This window comes from Microchirus variegatus (assembly GCF_963457635.1).
Source record: "Microchirus variegatus genome assembly, chromosome: 11".
Lineage (NCBI taxonomy): Eukaryota > Metazoa > Chordata > Actinopteri > Pleuronectiformes > Soleidae > Microchirus > Microchirus variegatus.
In genome coordinates this window covers 27,224,268-27,243,618 of record NC_139812.1, presented here as the reverse complement: position 1 = coordinate 27,243,618, position 19,351 = coordinate 27,224,268, and the positions used below count along the sequence as shown (strand labels likewise).

The window sequence follows — 19,351 nt, the reverse complement described above, 5'->3', positions numbered from 1 at the left end:
TAGATTAGCATGATAGATGGATAGATATTAGCATTTTAGCATGATAGATACATAGATTAGCATTTTAGCATGATAGATAGATAGATTAGCATTTTAGCATGATAGATAGATAGATAGAGAGATTAGCATTTAGCATGATAGATGGATAGATAGATAGATTAGCATTTTAGCATGATAGATAGATCAATAGACAGATAGATAGATAGATTAGCATTTTAGCATGATAGATAGATAGATTAGCATTTTAGCATGATAGATAGATAGATAGATAGATAGATAGATAGATAGATTAGCATTTAGCATGATAGATAGATAGATAGATAGACAGATAGATAGATAGATAGATAGATAGATAGATAGATAGATAGATAGATAGATAGATAGATAGATAGATAGATAGGTTAGCATTTTAGCATGATAGATAGATAGATAGATAGATAGATAGATAGATAGATAGATAGATAGATAGATAGATAGATAGATAGATTAGCATTTAGCATGATAGATAGATTAGCATTTTAGCATGATAGATAGATCAATAGACAGATAGATAGATTAGCAGGATAGATAGATAGATTAGCATTTTAGCATGATAGATAGATAGATAAAACTATGTTTTTTTCTAAATAAAACTTTGTTGTTTTTTTTCATTTTAAATTGTGAACACACACACGTCCAGACTGACATTTTGAGACTTAAACGTTAAAAGGTTTAAAAAGTCTCCCCCTGAACTATCACTGTATTATTCAACTAAAAACAACAGAATAAAACCACGACTCTATCGTTCTCTGTTAATCTCACAAATGTAAAAAAAAAAAAAAAAAAAGCAAGTCCCGCCTCTTTTTTAACGATCGTATCTTTTCGACACACTTTTTTTTCTTTTTTCTTTTCTCACCAACTTTATCAGTGAGAAAAGGCTGATGCAGAGCCAGCTGAATATGTTGCACCATATGCTCTGTTATTATTGGACATGCTCCTCCATAATGCATGCATTCCAACAAGAATCCCTCAGTAATTGTGCGATTGAATCTCATATGGGTTTTGAAACACAATGTGAACTTTCAGCGTGTGCGTGTGTGTGTGTGTGTGTGCGTGTGTGATTCTCCATCTGTGCCTCGGCCAGTGTTGGAATGGACCGTTCCTCCTTCGTTACCGTTGCCCAGAATAAGCTTCACTTTTAAAGGATCAATTCTTTTATTATTGAAGTCGGTCTCAGTAGTGCAGCCTAATACATTCTGCATTGATCCCACACACACACACACACACACACACACACACACCTACATCTTTATTGCTATTCCTTCCAGCGACGCTCACACATATATTTAAAAAAAAAAAAGAAAGAAAGAAAGAAAAAAATATGTTCGCCAGAATAAAGATTTTACAAAGTGACTGCAGGACAAAATCAGCTCATAAACTCAGGTATATTATTCACACACACACACACACACACTTTTCTCTTTTCTCACCGTTGCACAAGAAGAAAAAAAGAAGAAGAAGCCAGCAGGCAGTTCTTCTTTTTTTATTTTATTTTTTTTGAATATCATTACAGCGGCGTTTGCCAGCGAGGATTTGAAATCATACGCACGAGAAATAAAAGAAGTAGCAGGTAATTAAAAGTGTAACGCTGTGTGCCGGGGCTTTGATACCTGCATACATATATATATATATATGTATATATACACAGTATATAACTTTGCTCTGTAAGGAGGACGTGTGTGTGTGTGTGTGACTTTTGTGCAAAAACATGTTGATTATACGTCATAATTTAATCCCTAACAAATAAATCATCATTTAAATAAATAAAAACAAATATATACTCATTGGGATGAAGTTGCACACGACTATATCTTTCAAAATAAAATCACAAATAGATATTTGACTGAGCCGTGTATTTAAGTACATACAGTATAATAAAAATATCACAGATTATGCTGGAAAAACCAGTGGATATTGTGACGTTTTTGTCAGTTTTTCCGTGTGGATTTATCTGTAAATACCGTTTTTGTGAGGTGATATAATACAATGGTTTTCATCATTTTTTATATCTCTATTACTAACAAAGAAAATACTTCATTTGTATCGCACTCGTTTCGCTGCTTTCGGCGCCACCTTTGTTATGTGAAAACACGCAATGCATTCTGGGTAGACCTCGCTCCCCAATGGTGGTCTCGGAAAAAATCTCAACATTGAGGGCGACGCAGCCGTTAAACTCGGCCCTCAACTTAATTTTTCTGAGAATCGGGACAGCACTTGGACTAGGGCAAGGGCTCTCAAAGTGCGGCCCGGGGTCCAATGGCGGCCCGCAGAAACATTTCTGGCGGCCCTGCAGTGAATTACAGTTGATAGTTTTAATCCAGGAGCTACTAAGCTTGTTAAATGTTTATTGGACATTACTGGATACAGACCAATAAGTGTAAACAAAAATACTGGGTATTTACCTGGTTTCTATATGGTGAATTTTAGTGTATTATTGGGTTATAAGCTGGTAATAAGCAGGTAGCTACAGCCCACAATTACTAGCTATTTACCCAGTAAATATATGGTAACAGAAATGTGTTACTTGGTATTAACCTGTAATTAGAAGGTAAGAACAATGGCCAAAATACTGGGTAATTACCCTGTAAATTATAAAGATTTATTATATTAACGCTTATATTACTTACTAAACTGTAGAACTGCAATCTGGTCATGAAAATTATTACAAATTACAAACGTTTTTTTCCTTTGGCGGCCCTCAGTCCATTGTTGGGTTCCCAACTTGGCCCTCAGGTATCAACATTTTGAGAACCCCTGCACTAGAGGGAGCGCATTTTTGAGATTGAGGATTAAGCAAGGAATTGGAATTCACCCTTAATCTGGCATTTGTTTTATAAGATGAGCCTTTTGCTGAGTGGCTAAAATCTACTTTTATGGGATTAATGGTAGCTGCCAATACTTCCCAGCGTCCATTAGTCGTCATCGGACACATCAGATCACGCCGCAGACGTCGCTAGCATTAGCACCTGCGGTAATCGAGCGCTCGGGTTGGATGGTCGAGATACAACAAGGACACTTCACGCACTCATCAGCTCGAGAGGAGGACGCACGTTGCGTTCACGCCCGTGTGTTTTTTTTTTTTTATCAATAAGGCATAAGGTTATCAAAGTATGTGGAGATATGGATAAAAAATTAAAAAGTGAGGGCCTGAAGTAACGCACATACACGCAAAAAGGTTTGTGCAGGTATCCTCCTTCAAGTCCAGTCAAGTCGTTTTATATTCATTTAATGCCTCTAAGGGCTTTATTTACGGTCTGTACAGTCAAGAGACTCCGTATATCATTATACTGTCGCATCAAGTGAAGAAAAACTCATTTATCTGAAGGAAAACATGGGAAATAGACCAGGAAGAGCCTGGTTCTTCTCTCACAATGGACAAAATGTGGACGAGCAGGAATCATAACAGAAACTAATAGACTTCCATTCATTTAAAACAGCCATATTCCTGTATCAAAGTCCTAAAGAGGCAACAAATACAAGAAAACAGCTCCTATGTGAACAGAGGTTTTCTAGGTTTTTCGTACACCGTAAAAAATTCTCATCGTGAGATTAATCTGCCTCCAACAAATACGTAATTGTCAAAATGTCATAAATGGAAATTAATGTTGCGTTATAATCTGGAAACCGTAATCTCATAATAACACACACACACACACACACACACACACACACACGGTTGTGAGACTGACACTCGTCATAAAAGCAGTGAAGTCTGTAATCCACAGCTAAGACTTCACACACCGTAATCCCCCCGTATACAGTATCCACACACACACACACACACACACACACACACACACACACACACACACACACACACACACACACACACACACTTGGTAAAAAAAAAAATCTGTCAGATTAGGAGATCTAATGTAAATTCAGGGAGAGAATCAGCATAAACATGAGCGTAAACACCTCGTCTCAGACACGATGCACTGTTACACTAAACTCAACACAAATACAACACTACTTAATACGTGCAGTAGATGTTTTTTTACCTTTTACAGCATAGAAAACGTGGATTTTTGTGTATTTATGTGTTTCCCTGTTATGAATATAGACTACATGTAGATATTACTTTAAAAATAATAGAGAATTAGTTAATTAGAGACTTCATTGCTGCTGTGGTTGTTTTTGCATGTGTGTGTGTTGTTATTATAGTGTGCAAATAAATATGAATAAGTGCAAATTATAAAGAAAGATGTAGTTTAGCAGAGGAGTTGACAGTGGTGAAGAAAGTATTATACGTTAGCGTTCAAAAGAAAATGTGAAATATACTGTATGTAAATCTGTTTTGTGTAACATGTGCAACAATAGATAGGTGGTTAATGTTAGCATGTTAGCTATGTTTGCTAACTAGCAAGCTAAGGACTTAACCAATCCGGTAATGTGACGGTTGATGTTAGATAGATAGATAGATAGATAGATAGATAGTTAGATTTGTGTGCTTTTGTCAGCATTTAAGGCAGGTTTGCTAACTAGCAAACTAAGATAGTCATTGAATAAAGATGTATATTTTATAGCAAACTAGCTAGCTAATTAGCTATCTAGACTTCTCATGCAGTCACACTTTAAAACCCCTTAACAGCGAGCGTATCGCAGACTAGCTAGCTGGACTTCACAAGTCTGGTAATGTGATGGTTAATGTTAGCATTTTAGCATGATAGATAGATAGATAGATAGATAGATAGATAGATAGATAGATAGATAGATAGATAGATAGATAGATAGATAGATAGATAGATAGCATTTTAGACAGGTTTGCTAACTAGCAAGCTCAGATAGTCATGGAATAAAAATGTATATTTGATAGCTAGCTAGCTGGACTTCACAAGTCTGTTAATGATGGTTGATGTTGGCATTTAAGATTTAGATAGATAGATAGATAGATAGATAGATAGATAGATAGATAGATAGATAGATAGATAGATAGATAGATAGATAGATAGATTTGTGTGCTTTTAATGTCAGCATCTAAGACAGGTTTGCTAACTAGCAAGCTCAGATAGTCACGGAGTAAACATTTATATTTGATAGCTAGCTAGACTTAACAAGTTTGCTAATGTGATGGTTGATGTTAGCATGATATATAGATATGTGTGCAGTTAATGTCAGCATTTTAGACAGGTTTGCTAACTAGCAAGCTAATCTGAGTAGTATGAATAGGGAATAAACGGTAAGAAACATGTGAACGCATGTATTAATATATAAATAAATATTCTGTCCTAAGTAATTTTTATGTAATATTTGTACGTTTATAACATACACAAGCACTTTTTTTTTCTAAATAAAAATAGAAAAGATGCACATTTTTTCTATTAAAAAGAACAAAATCAGATTCAAAATACTTTTTTTATTTTCCAACTAGAAATAAGGTGCTAATTTGCCCACTATATAACCAGGAGTATTTATTTATTTTTTTTCATAATCTGGATTAACTGTGCGGTAATAAAAAGACGATAAATATTAAAATGGTGCACGGCAAAAAAAAAAAATGGCACAAAAACCATGAATAAATTGTGTGTAAAACACATTTTAGCTGCCATGTATTTGCAAAAAAAAAAAAAAAAATCACACACACGGAAGAAAAAGACGAAAAAAGAGAAAGAGAGAGAGAGAGAGTGAGGGAGAGTTAGGGAGAGTGAGAGAGCAGGACCCACACGGTGAAGTTCCAGCCAATTGCGTTCCAGAGAAGTGACCACGGCCAGTGATAAACAAAGCATCATAGATCATTCCTCCCTCAGACGGAGCTCAGCACTGGAGGCAGAGGACGGTCAGAGAGAGGAGGATGGAGAGAAGCAGCATCAGCAGCAGCATCAGCATCAGCAGCATCAGCATCAGCAGCAGAGACAGAAGACGACAGAAAGATCACCACCATCTGCACCTCCGTCTTCCATCCTCTGCTGCTACATTTTCATACCCTCCTTTTTTTTTGTTATTTTGCAAACCCGGAACGCCGCGAAAAGAAACGAAGGACGGAAGCGAGACAACTGCTGCTGCTGCTGCTGCTGCTGCTGCTGCAGCTGCTTCTTTCTTTCTCTTTCTCCCATCACTGCCTCTATGCAGATGTTTAAAAAACAAACCCCCCCACTCCCCCCCAAACTGTTCCCATGTTCACACAGCAGCAGTAAGAGAGCACTTACCCACACGAGAGTCACTGTTCACTCTCGACAAACTCAGATAATTCCAGCGGAGGAGGAGGATGGAGAGAGAGTATAGAGAGGGAGAGGAAGGAGCAGCAGAGCAGCTCGTGCTGCCTCTTTTGTTTGTGAGAAGCAGGTGGATGACAAAAAACATCAATCTCTGCAGGCACACGGCGCTGCATACGCTTTCACGCACACACACGCGCGCGCACACACACACCGTCAGCAGCTCTGTACAGTAAAAACACACACTCCCTCCCTCCCTCTCTACCTCTTCCTCTCTCTCTCGTCGATATGTAATGAATATATATATACATATATAAATATATGTATATATACAGTATATATGGACACTCAGAACAGATCCTCAGTAAAGTTGGATTAAAAATCAATTTTTTTAAATGTAAGATTTAAAGGTGGTATGTGTACGGTAGCTAGCGGTGAACGCTATTAGCGGATTTTTAAGCCTAATTCAACAGTTTCAGGGTCATCGTGATGGTTAAACGTGTTGATGTATTTGATCGCTAACTAGCTTTAGTCTTCTCATACGGTCACATTTTAAAACACTGAGCGTGTCGCACGCTAGCTAGCTAGACTTCACAAGTCTGGTAATGTGATGGTTAATGTTAGCATTTTAGCATGATAGATAGATAGATGTTTGTGCTTTTAATGTCAGCATTTAAGACAGGTTTGCTAGCTAGCAAGCTAAGATTGTCATTGAATAAAGATGTATATTTGATAGCTAGCTAGCGAGACTAACAAGTCTGGTAAGGTGATGTTTAATGTCCTTAACCATCACCTTACCAGGCTATATATATATATACATGTATATATATATATATACATGTATATATATATGTATATATATTTATATATATATATATGTATATATATACATGTATATATATATATGTATATATATACATATATATATATGTGTATATATATATAGTTGGCCGGATGAGCTTCTACGTATTTTTTAGTATGTTTTCCACTTTTTTTAAATATGTTTTATTTATTATTTATTGACTAGCGAGAACACGTGCACATGACTGACGTCAAAATGTACAAATCGACAGAACAAAAAGTAGTGATTTTGAGTGTTTTTTGGTAGTGTAAGATGTAGCTTTCAACAGTAGGTTTAATCTACTGTTGAATTTATATGTTTTATCTTAAATTGCGTTTCCTCAATCTTCCTAATCTGAGCGTTATTCAAGTCTGAACGAGTACATTTAACGCATTTGAACGTCACACGAACTGTAATTCCGACGTTTTTCCCACCGGGCCGTGAACGCAGCAGCGTGACGTCACCGCCCGTGGAGGGAAGTTTGTTTTTGTCACTGTCGACTTCACGTTCTCGCTGCTAATGCTAACACCGTAGCTTCAAAACTAAGCGTTATCTTCGCGAGCTTGTGTTTTTAATAGCTTAAGTTTTAAAATATATCTTAAGTTTAATGAGTGACACGCAGTCGTTATCGCGCTGTTGTTTCATATCGGGCTTGTTAGCGTCAGCTAAGGAAGTAGCTCCCTTCGCTGTAACCGGGGTTAACGATGGAGAGTTCACTGACCAAGGAAAACCCGTTATTTTTACCTTTCAACAGAGAGAAAACTGTCTACGACGGATTCGTCACAGTCCAGGTAAGTTCACTTTATTACTCTTCGACTGAAAATGCATCACAAGTTATATAAAGTTCATATACGTGTAATTAGTTTGTAATATAAGACATTTTGATCTGATTTGAAAGAAAAACAAACTTATTTTAGACACCTGAATGCACCCCTTTTTTACGCACGTTTGTGTAATTGAAGTTACTGGTAAACGCATATGAATTAGTTGTTAAGTAGTATTAAAGTAGTGTTAAACAGTGTAAAAAATAGTAATAACCAATGCCGAATTAAACTGTTAATCTAGTTTATTAAGAAGTAATGAACAGGAAAATGTAACCTTGAACGTGCGTTATTTTGTACGCAAATTAACTTTAAATTGCACATTTTCTGAATGGAGTTTGGCACCACCTCTTCAAAACACATTTGAAATTTGTATTTTAATAAACATTTTTATTTATAGGGTGAGTTTTTAAGTGTTGCTGTCATATTAGTCTGTCATTTGACCATTATTTCTAGGAGCGAGACTTCAGATTGAGATTACAGCTGCCACCAGATGGACAACTCAAACGAGCAAAGTATGAATAATCTGACTCACTTTCTCTTCTGTCCTGTTAATATTATCCATACTGTGTAATATAAGTGTATGTTTAAACACTTTTTGTAATCATTCATATTCTGCAAAGTGGTTAATAACACAATTTTCATGTGGGGTGACAAAATGTTTTAAATCACTTAACTTAATCTTTAATATCGTGTGTGTGTGTGTGTGTGTCAGCAGTTTTCTAACTGTTCATGTATTTCCTGTTGCAGGCTGCACTGCAGCTGGCAGTTGAGACACCTGTTGCGTGGATCTGAACATATAGTGAAGCAGGTAAACGTCAACACACTTCTTTGTGTTTGATTGTTCTGTTTATTCACTTATTTATTTGTCATTTTTTTTGGTCTGCTTTCATGTTCTCTCTCTCTCTCTCCCCTTCTCTCTCCCCGTCACCCTCACTCCGAGAGCAGAGAATAATATTTTTCACTGTTTAATTAACATCGCCTGGAAAATGTCCCTATTTGTTATGTGGCCCCTCGGGGTTATTTGGATGAGATTGATATTTCACCCCGGGCTGCAAAGTTCATTATTTTCACAGCCTTTAAGCTATCATTAATTATTAAAGCTAGTGGCAGCGGCCATTAATCACAAATGCTGTGTTTGATTTGAATGGCTGGCTGGTGGAGGGAGGAGGAAGAAGAAGAAAAAAAGAAAGAAAAGAAAGTAGACACTGCTGTCACTTCATTATCCTCGTCTTCTCGTTGACTTCTCACAGAGGCTGCAGCAGTCGGCCGATCTGGACACATTCTTACTGGAGCTGAAGACCATACTGGTGAGGACACACTGTTGTTGTACACAAGAAAAAGCCTTGATTACGAGGCTAATCTATGCCCGCTTAGGTCTACGCTGTCTTACAAACCATGTTATTATTATTCCTTATTATATGAATCCTTAAGAGGGTTATTATGGAAAATTTCAAGTCATTCCAAGATACTTTTTGTTTTTTTGGCAGCTCACTGCCAAAGCGCATCAGGGCAAATGGATCATTTCTTGAATTTCAAAAATTCATTAAAATTATTCCTTAAGAAGTTTACAAATATTTTCAACAGATCCTTGTTCAGGGCGATGTCGACTATTAGTATAAAAAATTTCAAGTCATTCCGAGATACTTTTTGTTTTCGAGAAGAAAGTCAGCTCACTGTCAAAGTGCATCAGGGACCAATGGATCATTTCCTGAATTTCAAAAATTCTTTAAAATTATTCCTTAAGAAGTTTGCAAATATTTTCAATCAATCCTTGTTCAGGGTGATGCCGACTATTATGATGGTAAATTTCAAGTCATTCCGAGATACTTTTTTTTTTTTTTTTTAATTAAGCTCATTGTCAAAGTGCATCATGGCAAATGCATCTTTTCCTGAATTTCAAAAATTCATTAAAATTATTCCCTTAAGAGGTTTGCAAAAATTTTCAACGGATCCTTGTTCAGGGCGATGCCGACTATTATGACGGTAAATTTCAAGTCATTCCGAGATACTTTTTGTTTTTTTGAAGAAAATCAGCTCACTGTCAAAGTGCTTCAGGGCAAATGGATCATTTCCTGAATTTCAAAAATTTATTAAAATTATTCCTTAAGAGGTTTGCAAATATTTTTAACGGGTCCTTGTTCAGGGCGATGCCGACTATTATGATGGTAAATTTCAAGTCATTCCGAGATACTTTTTGTTTTCGAGAAGAAAGTCAGCTCACTGTCAAAGTGCATCAGGGCAGATGGTTAATTTCCTGAATTTCAAAAAATCATTAAAATTATTCCTTAAGAGGTTTGCAAATATTTTCAACAGATCCTTGTTCAGGGCGATGCCGACTATTATGACGGTAAATTTCAAGTCATTCCGAGATACTTTTTGTTTTTTTGAAGAAAATCAGCTCACTGTCAAAGTGCTTCAGGGCAAATGCATCATTTCCTGAATTTCAAAAATTCATTAAAATTATTCCTTAAGAGGTTTGCAAATATTTTCAACTGATCCTTGTTCAGGGCGATGCCGACTATTATGCGGCTTTATATCAGTCCCTTTAACAGCCTTTTCTCACAAGGAACTGAAGTTAATGTCACTTTGTAGATTGCCTAATCTTCCGCACCAAAGTCCATAGAGAAAATCATCGATTTTACGTCGCAGCTCGCAGGAGTACTCGATCCACCGCTGCCTCCGTCAGTCAAGTTCAGATGAGCTGTTTCACGACGTCTGTGTTTGAAATCCTTCTCTAGGATTTAGCCAAGTCGCTCAATTTTAGCAAACAAGGCAGCGGTCGAATGGCAGCTCTTGTGAACGCCGCAAGCTAAAATCGCTGATTTTCTCAATGGAGTTTTGTTGCGGGTGACCGAGCGTTTTACAAACTGTCAATTTCCTGTCAGAAAAATCCGTCTAATGTCGAGATAAAGCAGCAAACAGTCTCTCAGATGTAAGTAGGTGTAGATTTTAAAGGGACAATGTGTATTTTTGAGTTTATATAACCCAAAATCCACTTTTTTATACATATTATGTGCTCCTGCATTGTCTAGTCGCTGTATAATAGTTTTTATTTCATTTTCGTAGTGTTTCAAAAAGTCATTTAATATAACATGGTCGCGGGCCGCGGTTGCATAGCCACTGTTAGCAGCGAGACGCCATGTTTCTACCGGAGCCTGTAAGGACAAACGCGAGAGAACAAATCAAGCGTCGCTTTACTCGTAGCGTAAGTCCCGCCTACTCTCTCTCCGCTTCGTCTGCTACGGCCGCGGTAGCTCCGCCCTCTCCCTCGCCTCACGAACGTCATCTGCTGACACGGAGAAAGACGACGAGGACGACATTTGACCGGCTGAGGATACCGTAGCGCTCAGGGAAGGGAGGGGGTGAGCAGAGGAGCAGTTCTTTGTTGTGAATTTCAGCCTCTCCTCTAGATGGCACTATAAACTACTTACTTCACCTTTAAGCAAGGTGGCTAAAATGGGTCATCAGTGAATCGGTAAATAAATAAAATGCTGTGTTTGTGTTTTGCAGGAAGTGGCCGTGAAGGGCCGTCATGAGTGCAGCTCCATCCCGCCTCCCCAGTATTACTCGCAGCTCATCTCAGAGATGGAGACCCTCGGCTGGAACAAGTAAGTCACCTGATTTACTTCTTCTTCTTCTACTACTACCACCTCCTTTTTTTTAATCAAAGTGTATAAACTTCACCACAACATTGAAAGAGTGGTGGTTTAAAGCTGTTTTCTAGAGTTAACGCTAACTCGTGGAGTCGTTTAGGAAACTCTTGAGCGGTCCTTGACTCCCCCCCCCCCCCCCCCGCAGACTCTAAACTGATTGAAGAGGCAGCAGCACCACAGCTCCTCATTAAGTCACTTTCTTTATTTTAAGTTATCGAGTTAAAGTTAAATCCAGGTCGAGTTTGATAACGAGCGAGTTGTGAGCGGTCACACGGTCTCCACTCGTCAGGAGATGTGAGAAGATACGCGTTACGTCCCCCCCCCCGCTCGGATTAAGCCTCGACGACTAGACTCATTTTCCACTTTCCTATTAATGACCGTGGCTACAATTATGATATTAGCGGAATGCAAATGGCTCTAATTGAAGAGTCTCGGGTTTTTTAATCGGAGAAGAGGAGGTGAAGGTTTGTTTTACGCTGGAAATCATTTTCAGGGTTTGCAGACGGTTTGAACCTCAATCTCCAAAGCACTCCACTTTAGCTCGCCCGTCTTAATTTGGCTAATAGCCACCAGGGGGGTATTTTTCAGCCCGTGATGCTGCGTCCTGATTGGCTCAGGTAAGCGAGTCGCTCTATTACTGCTTTACATTTGAGAGCGTGGTCATCTTAATTGGCTGTAGGTGGCGCACCGTGCACTAATTAATGGGAAAATGAGGTCGAGTAGGGCCAGGCGCCATCTCTTGGTGGGGGCCCTTAAAACTTTGCCCCCCCCCCCCAGGAGTCTCCTGGGCTTATTATGGGCTGCATGTTCACAGACTTTTTGGTGTATGAACTTGAACGATCTTATTCTTAACCACGCTCTCGCATGTTTTTGTCCACAAATGAAAGATAATCCGTTTACTAACTTTCTTTTAGGGGCAAAGAAAACAGGATTCATTTATCAATTTAGTACTTGATTAGTACTCGATTGATTAGATTAGTTGTTGCCGCCCCATAATTGACAATTAAAATATACACAAATGTTAATTTTAGCGCTGTCAAACGCGTCAACGGCGTGAACGTTAACGCGTGACGCGTTTCCATGACGACTGGAACGACGTTAACGTGACTCCCGATTGTTAAAACGAGTCTCTAAAGTTAACGCTAAACTTTAAAAACAGAGGCACACGTACGCAGTTACACAGGTACGCTAGTTATTTGTAGCGCTGCTTTTCGTTTAATAATAATAAACAGACCGCTCCAGTTCCACTGTAGGCGCGCTAAAGGAGCTAATGGGGCTAACGGAGCTAACTGGTAAACAGTGCCTGGACTCCGGTGTCGCGGCACATAAACACGACGTCATTCGCGTCTTTTCCGGTCAGTCGTCATGGAAACGTGTCATGCGTAAGCGCGCGTTATCCTTTAGCGCTTCGCTAATTAATTTAAGTTGATAAGGTTCTAAGTGTAGATAGACAAAAATATGGTAATGTAATATAACTTTTCCTCACATTCGATCACATTACTAGCACATCTGATCATTTTAGGGGTTTAAAAACAACAACAACAAACAAACTTCAGTCTGTCTTTCTTGAGGCTAACCCGTGTCCTTGAAGATCGCCTAATTTACTTGTAAATTTGCACGGTGTAATAAAGATAATGTCCTGATAAGTTAATTCAAACCATATTCAAACACAAATTCCCGAGGACACTAACGTCCCGCGGAGTTTGACAGTCGGGAAGCTCGGGGTCGAGCCGTAGGAGGCCGATTTATTTGCCAGTTTGCTCGCTGTAAATAATCCAGAGCTTCTCCTGCTGTGCTCTCACACGGACTTCACTCGGGACGTCGTCCAGAAAATTTGACTATAAGGGAGCTGGAAGGACAAAATCAGCACTGGGTGATTTATTATTTATTAATTACAAATGATGCATTAAACGTAGCTAAAAGTCGCTCTTGTTACTTAAAAAAAAAAGCTGGTTATGACGATGTTTAAGTCGCGATCCGAAATTACTGCAAAACACTTTATTTGCGAGAGTATATATTGCAAAATATGCTCACACAACAGCTGTAGCGAGAGAGAATTGGCGCCATCTAGTGGCCTGAAATGTCAACAATTCACGAAAAATTAAATGTTTACTTGTAACATCGGTAAGAAATAGTGCTACGCACATTAATGCGTGACTGTTTACTTTTCATGTTTACGTGCCGCGGCACCGGAGTCCACGCACCGTTTACCAGTTAGCTCCGTTAGCTCCTTTAGCGCCGTTAGCGCGCCTACAGTGGAACTGGAGCGGCCTGTTTATTACAGGAAAAGAGCAGCGCTACAAATTACCAGCGTACCTGTGTACTGCGTATGTGTGCCTCTGTTTTTATAGTTTAGCGTTACTTTAGAGACTCATTTTAACAATTTTTCCGGTCAGTCGTCATGGAAACGCGTCATGCGTTAATGTGCGTTAACATTGACGCTGCTGTTAATGCCGTTAGCGTGCCCAGAACTGGTAAAAAACAAACTATATGCTTGAAAAAATCAATACTTTGTGCCTCATAAAGCGCAAAATATCGCAATATTTCACTATATAGATTCCCCCCCCCCCCCACGTCTTTAACGCAATAATACGATTTTCTGACGCCACGTTAGCGCACAGTTCAAGTACATTGGTGCAACAAATATAACTTTGTTATATTTGCTCATCGAGTTGCAGTTAAATCTGTTTATGAGTCTGTCAACAAACAAACAAACAAACAAAAAGCTCTTGACACGCACACACACACTCACACACACACGCGCAGCCTGAAAAGCAGATCACTTGGCTGGGGAGTTGCAAATGGGATGCTCTCATCAGTCTTCGCAGCAGGACGTCTGACTGTCACGCTGGTTCCATCATGGCCCAGTAGGGGGCGGCAGCTCGTGCCTGCTATCCTGGCAACAAACTCCGAAGGGGGGGGGGGGGGGAGATGGAAATCTCTGCCTCAGCGATGCATCGGTGACCTTTTCACGATCGTACAGACCTAAAAACTTGAAAGTAGGTTGACACGATAGATGTTTGTGCCTTGATATTGAAATACAGATGTTAGGAAAAATGGTTTATAATTATACATAATGCTAATAATGTCATGATTTTTACCCTTTGTTTACGCATAATATGCACCTTTGTGGTTCCTAACCTGAGAGTGAAAGGTTGATTCCACCTCAAATGTACTTAACTTTAACTTTAATGAATTATGTTCATGTCATAGCAAACAAACGCTCAGAAATTCCGTTTTTTTTACTTGCCACTCACGATAGGGAGACACAAGAACAAATTTATAGCATAATATAGCAATTACATTATAGCCATATCTCTAAATCCTTATATTTAAGCAATTAAAACCTTATTTTATGCGTGTTATTTGGAACATATGCTCGTAATTCTAACTCAAGGGATGATTAAATTCTGCAAATGTGTTAAAGGGTCCCAAAAAAATGATCCTATGACCCATGTGGGGGTCCCGACCCAATGATTAGGAATCACTGTAGTTAATGTGTGGATTACTAAATTAATCGTTAACTATTTTTTATAATCATTTAATCACTTGAGGGTTTATTTTCAATAATTAAAACAAGCTCTTTGATTTTTCAACCTCTGAAATGTGAATATTTTCTAGTTAAGTCTTTAAAACAGAATAATATATAACATAAAATAACACGTTTTTTGGTTTTGGACAAATAAAAGACATTCAAAAAACATAATTTTCAATGTTTTCTGACATTCTATGGACCGAACGTGTACTCGATGGATCAAGAAAGTGAGTTAGGAGCCGAGGAAGCTAAATGGAACTGGGCCGCCGAAACTGCAAAGAGCTAATAAGAATGAACGAGCAGACACTTTAACGCGCCGCGTAGTCCGGACGCCGCCTCCCATCATTCCATCACTTCTCTCTAAGTGTGTGTGTGTGTGTGTGAGCTCCCTCCTTTACCTGCACGTCATAAATCCTCGGCAGATATACAACCACGTCAGCCTGGGCACGGAGCGTCCATCATCATCACCTCCTGTAAATCGTCGTACCGCAGGAAGCAAAATTCACCGTTTTAGTCTCAAAGAGTCTGAGCAGCAGTAAACCTGCATTTTTTTAGGGACGGACGGTTTTTGATTTACCATTTAAACAAGGTTTGAAATTTTTTTTTGAATTCGTGAAGTTCGTCCGTCGAAAACGTGGCGTGTCCAACACGACGTCGTCTTTAAGGGCTTTAAAAATTTTTGATAATCGGGTGATTTCATTCAAATGTATCACAAAATGTCACATTTTTAAGAAATCTCCACCTCTTATTATCATGGGCTCTGATAAAACTCACGTATGCAGGTTTTATTTCAACGTTTCCTGACATTTTATGGACCAACTAACACAAAAAGAAGTAATTGTCATGTTAATAGAATTTGTATTTTAATAAAATACATACAATATACCTCAGATAATCACAATTAATTGATAAACGTGTACAATGATTCATTTATTATTAATAATCAATAATTTCCTAATGGTTTAATCATTTAATTGAGTGCTTCTATGTTTGTTAACCCAAATTCTCCATTATTCTTATTATTTAGAGTTTCTCCACCACTAAACCAGTGGTTTTCAAACTTTTAAGGACCAAGAACCACCTCAGTAACGCCATTATTGAACATTAACGTTAAAATACAGTGAGCAAAAAAACCAGCTACGCACTTTCCACAGGACATTTATTCCAAATAATATCATTTATTCTCTCATCATCTTCCTTCACACACTGGTATTTATAATATTCTTTTGTTCTCGATTAATCGAGAGAATAACGAACACATTTAGCGATATTTTACTCTCGTGTCTCCAGATTACGCCGTATTATACTCACCACTTTTATTAGAAAGCATAAAAACCCCCGTGTGTGTGTGTGTGTGTTTCTGGTGACTCAGCGTGAAACGCTCTCAGCCTCGACATGATTTAGTTTGTCATATTCTGCCATTACATCATTAATAAAGCTCTGGCTGCAGAAGAATGCTAATCAGAATTCAGAGGTTGTGGGGTTAGAGGGTGGTGGTGGTGGGGGGGGGTAGGTTAGAAAAAGCCTGTAGTTGTGTTTAGTTGCTGGATTTTTTGGTGTAATTGGATGTAACCTGATGTCACTGCGTCTGGAGCCAAAGCAATAAATCTGAAGTCAGAGCTGATATCTCAATATGGCTCTGGGCCACTGTGATTAATGACGGATGATGGCTGCTGTCACTGTACAGTGTTCTCTCTGTGTGTGTGTGTGTACAGATGCTGATTTATTGTATATGTATATGTATTTGTGTGTGTGTGTGTCCGTCCTCAGACTGCTTTTCATAGACACGGAGTTCCGAACGCTAAGACTGGCTGTGCAGGACTCCACTGGAAGGCAGCATACACTCACTATTAAACTCAAGTCTAAGGTAACACACAGACACACACAAACACACACACACTTGTTGTTATATCTTAGTGAGGACACAGCACAGACATCATAACTGTCTAACCCTAACCCTAAACCAGGGGTGAATTCCAATTCCTACCTTAACCCTCAATCTTAACCCTAAATCTCAAAAATGCGCTCCCTCTAGTGCAAGTGCTGTCCCGGCGGGGTGATCTAATGTGTCCGATGACGACTAATGGACGCTGGGAAGTATTCACAGCGTCTATTAATCCCATAAAAGGGGATTTTAGCCACTCAACAAAAGGCTCACCTTATAAAACAAAGGCCAGATTAAGACCCTCAATCTCAAAAATGCGCTCTCCCGATTCTCAGAAAAGTTAAGTTGAGGGGCAAGTTTAAGGGCTTAATCGCCCTCAATATTGAGATTTTCCGAGACCACCCTTGGGAGCAAGGGCTACCCAGAATGCATTGTGGGTAGCCCCCCTCCGTGTTTTGACATAACAAAGATGGCGTCGAAAGCAGCAAAACGAGTACGCTACAAATGAAGTATTTTCTTTGTTAATAGAGATATAAACATGATGAAAACCATTGTATTATCTTAGTTTAGGCCCATATTATGACAAAAAAATTACCAGACAAAAATGTCCTCACAAGGTCAAAATGTCCTGGATGAACGTTGGTCCTCACAACCTACGACAAACATGTACATGATGGAGTATTAGGTTCTAGCAGGAACCCCCGAAAAACCCGTAGCTTTTCTGAGAGAAACGCGACGTCATCAGATGTTCTGTAGATGAGAGGAAGAAGGACGGAAGGACAACGTGGGGGATGTTGTCTCCAGAGAAGACAAAGTGTTCATGGTGATTCCAGCTCGAAGCAGAAGCTGCCATGTCGCTACTGTTGATGCCGCCCTTGGGTGACGTAGGCTGGTGGAACTTAGGTTCTGGTGCGAAACACGGACCGGTTTGCTGAAAACACCAAGATCCCGAATGGAACTCGAGCCCAAAACGTGTTTACATTTGTGAAAACGCCTTCACTTTTTTAGGATTCTTTGGATTCTCGGAAGAGGAAATGACGGCCAGGTTCTACTCAGTTGGGAACTTGACCTTTTTAAGGTCAACTTTTTTAAAACTTTCCAATATAGATCATACATTGTCTTTTTAGTCGATGTTTTAGAAATGAGTTCAGCCTAAATCGCTAAAATCTACAAGTCGTTGCTTAATATTCGTGGTATCTTCTGGAGACCTGACTGAAGAACATCTCTGAGGGCTTACTGGAAATATTGGGCTGGATTATTGAAATCCAGGTGGAGATGGTGCATATCGTTAAAGCACCTGCTCTTAGTTTAAAGTCTCCAGAGATGCTAACATAGCTCACTCTCTGTGACCTGAAACCACTTCCTTCGAAACTTAGTCGGAAATCGGAATGTTTTGTTTGTTTTCCTGCGAGCGACAAAAAACCCCACGATCGCGACACAGCCTCACAGCGGTGTTTCATATTCCGCTGGGTGGGTTTGTGGGTGGGCAGAGTGACGCGGTGGCTGCCTAAGCCTGGACGACATCCACTGGGGGGGGGGGGGGACGTGGAAGGGAGAAGGGTATCGTCGGGACCTCACTCTGAGCCCACCTGCCCACCCTCGCCCCCCCCCCCTCTGGCACCGCGTTAAAAAATAGCTTGGAGTCGTCCCCGCGTTCCAGCTGCTTCCATCGCATCCGGAGCCAGGTCATTCCTCACCAGGCACAGCTAGAGGAGGAGGAGGAGGAGGAGGAGGAAGCACTGGCACCGAGTCACGGAGGCTGAGCTGACAGGGGAGTGAGGAAGGGATGTTGGAAGGTGAATATGTGAATAAGATTGAAGACTTGGGAGGAAAGTTTCAGGGACTTTTCCCCCTCCCCCCCGTAGAAGTCCGTGATATATAAACGTGATATTTTAACGGTGACTTTGACAGAAAGCACCAACAGATGAGGACACAAAGGAAAACACTTGCTTAATGAAAACATGGCCGCCAACAAGAAGAAGGGTCCAGGAAAAACAGATTTTAACCACTTAATTAAAGGCTCAGCTAATAGAGTTCATGCCAGCTTTGAGTCTATGATCTCTTAAGAATACGAGCGCTGTCAAACGTTAACGCGCGTCGCGTTTCCATGACGACTGACCGGAAAAACGCTTGACTACATGTTTTACGTGACTCCCGATTGTTGAAAATGAGTCTCTAAAGCAGGGGTTCTCAAAAGTTTTGATACCTGAGGGCCAATTTAGGAACCCAACATTGGACTGAGGGCCGCCAAAGGAAAAAAAACAGAATTTGTAATAATTTTTAGTAATATAAGCGCTAATATAATGTAATTTAAGCATTAATATAATACCGCTTTATAATTTACTGGGATTACCCAGTATTTTGGCCATTGTTCTCACCTTCTAATTACAGGTTAATACCAAGTAACACATTTCTGTTACCA

General features: G+C 39.4%; 1 protein-coding gene across 1 annotated transcript in view; it reads left to right on the top strand.

Moving 5' to 3' along the window:
* Positions 1–7,736: 7,736 nt before the first annotated feature.
* fancl (FA complementation group L) overlaps positions 7,737–19,351 on the top strand; it is a gene marked incomplete at both ends in the record, with an annotated part of 26,204 nt that continues 14,589 nt past the window's right edge. Inside the window, 6 exons of the mRNA XM_083897474.1 lie at positions 7,737–7,823; positions 8,310–8,368; positions 8,604–8,664; positions 9,107–9,163; positions 11,367–11,464; positions 16,815–16,911. Coding sequence (XP_083753600.1) covers positions 7,737–7,823; positions 8,310–8,368; positions 8,604–8,664; positions 9,107–9,163; positions 11,367–11,464; positions 16,815–16,911 — 459 coding nt within the window. The remainder of the gene's footprint in view (positions 7,824–8,309; positions 8,369–8,603; positions 8,665–9,106; positions 9,164–11,366; positions 11,465–16,814; positions 16,912–19,351) is intronic.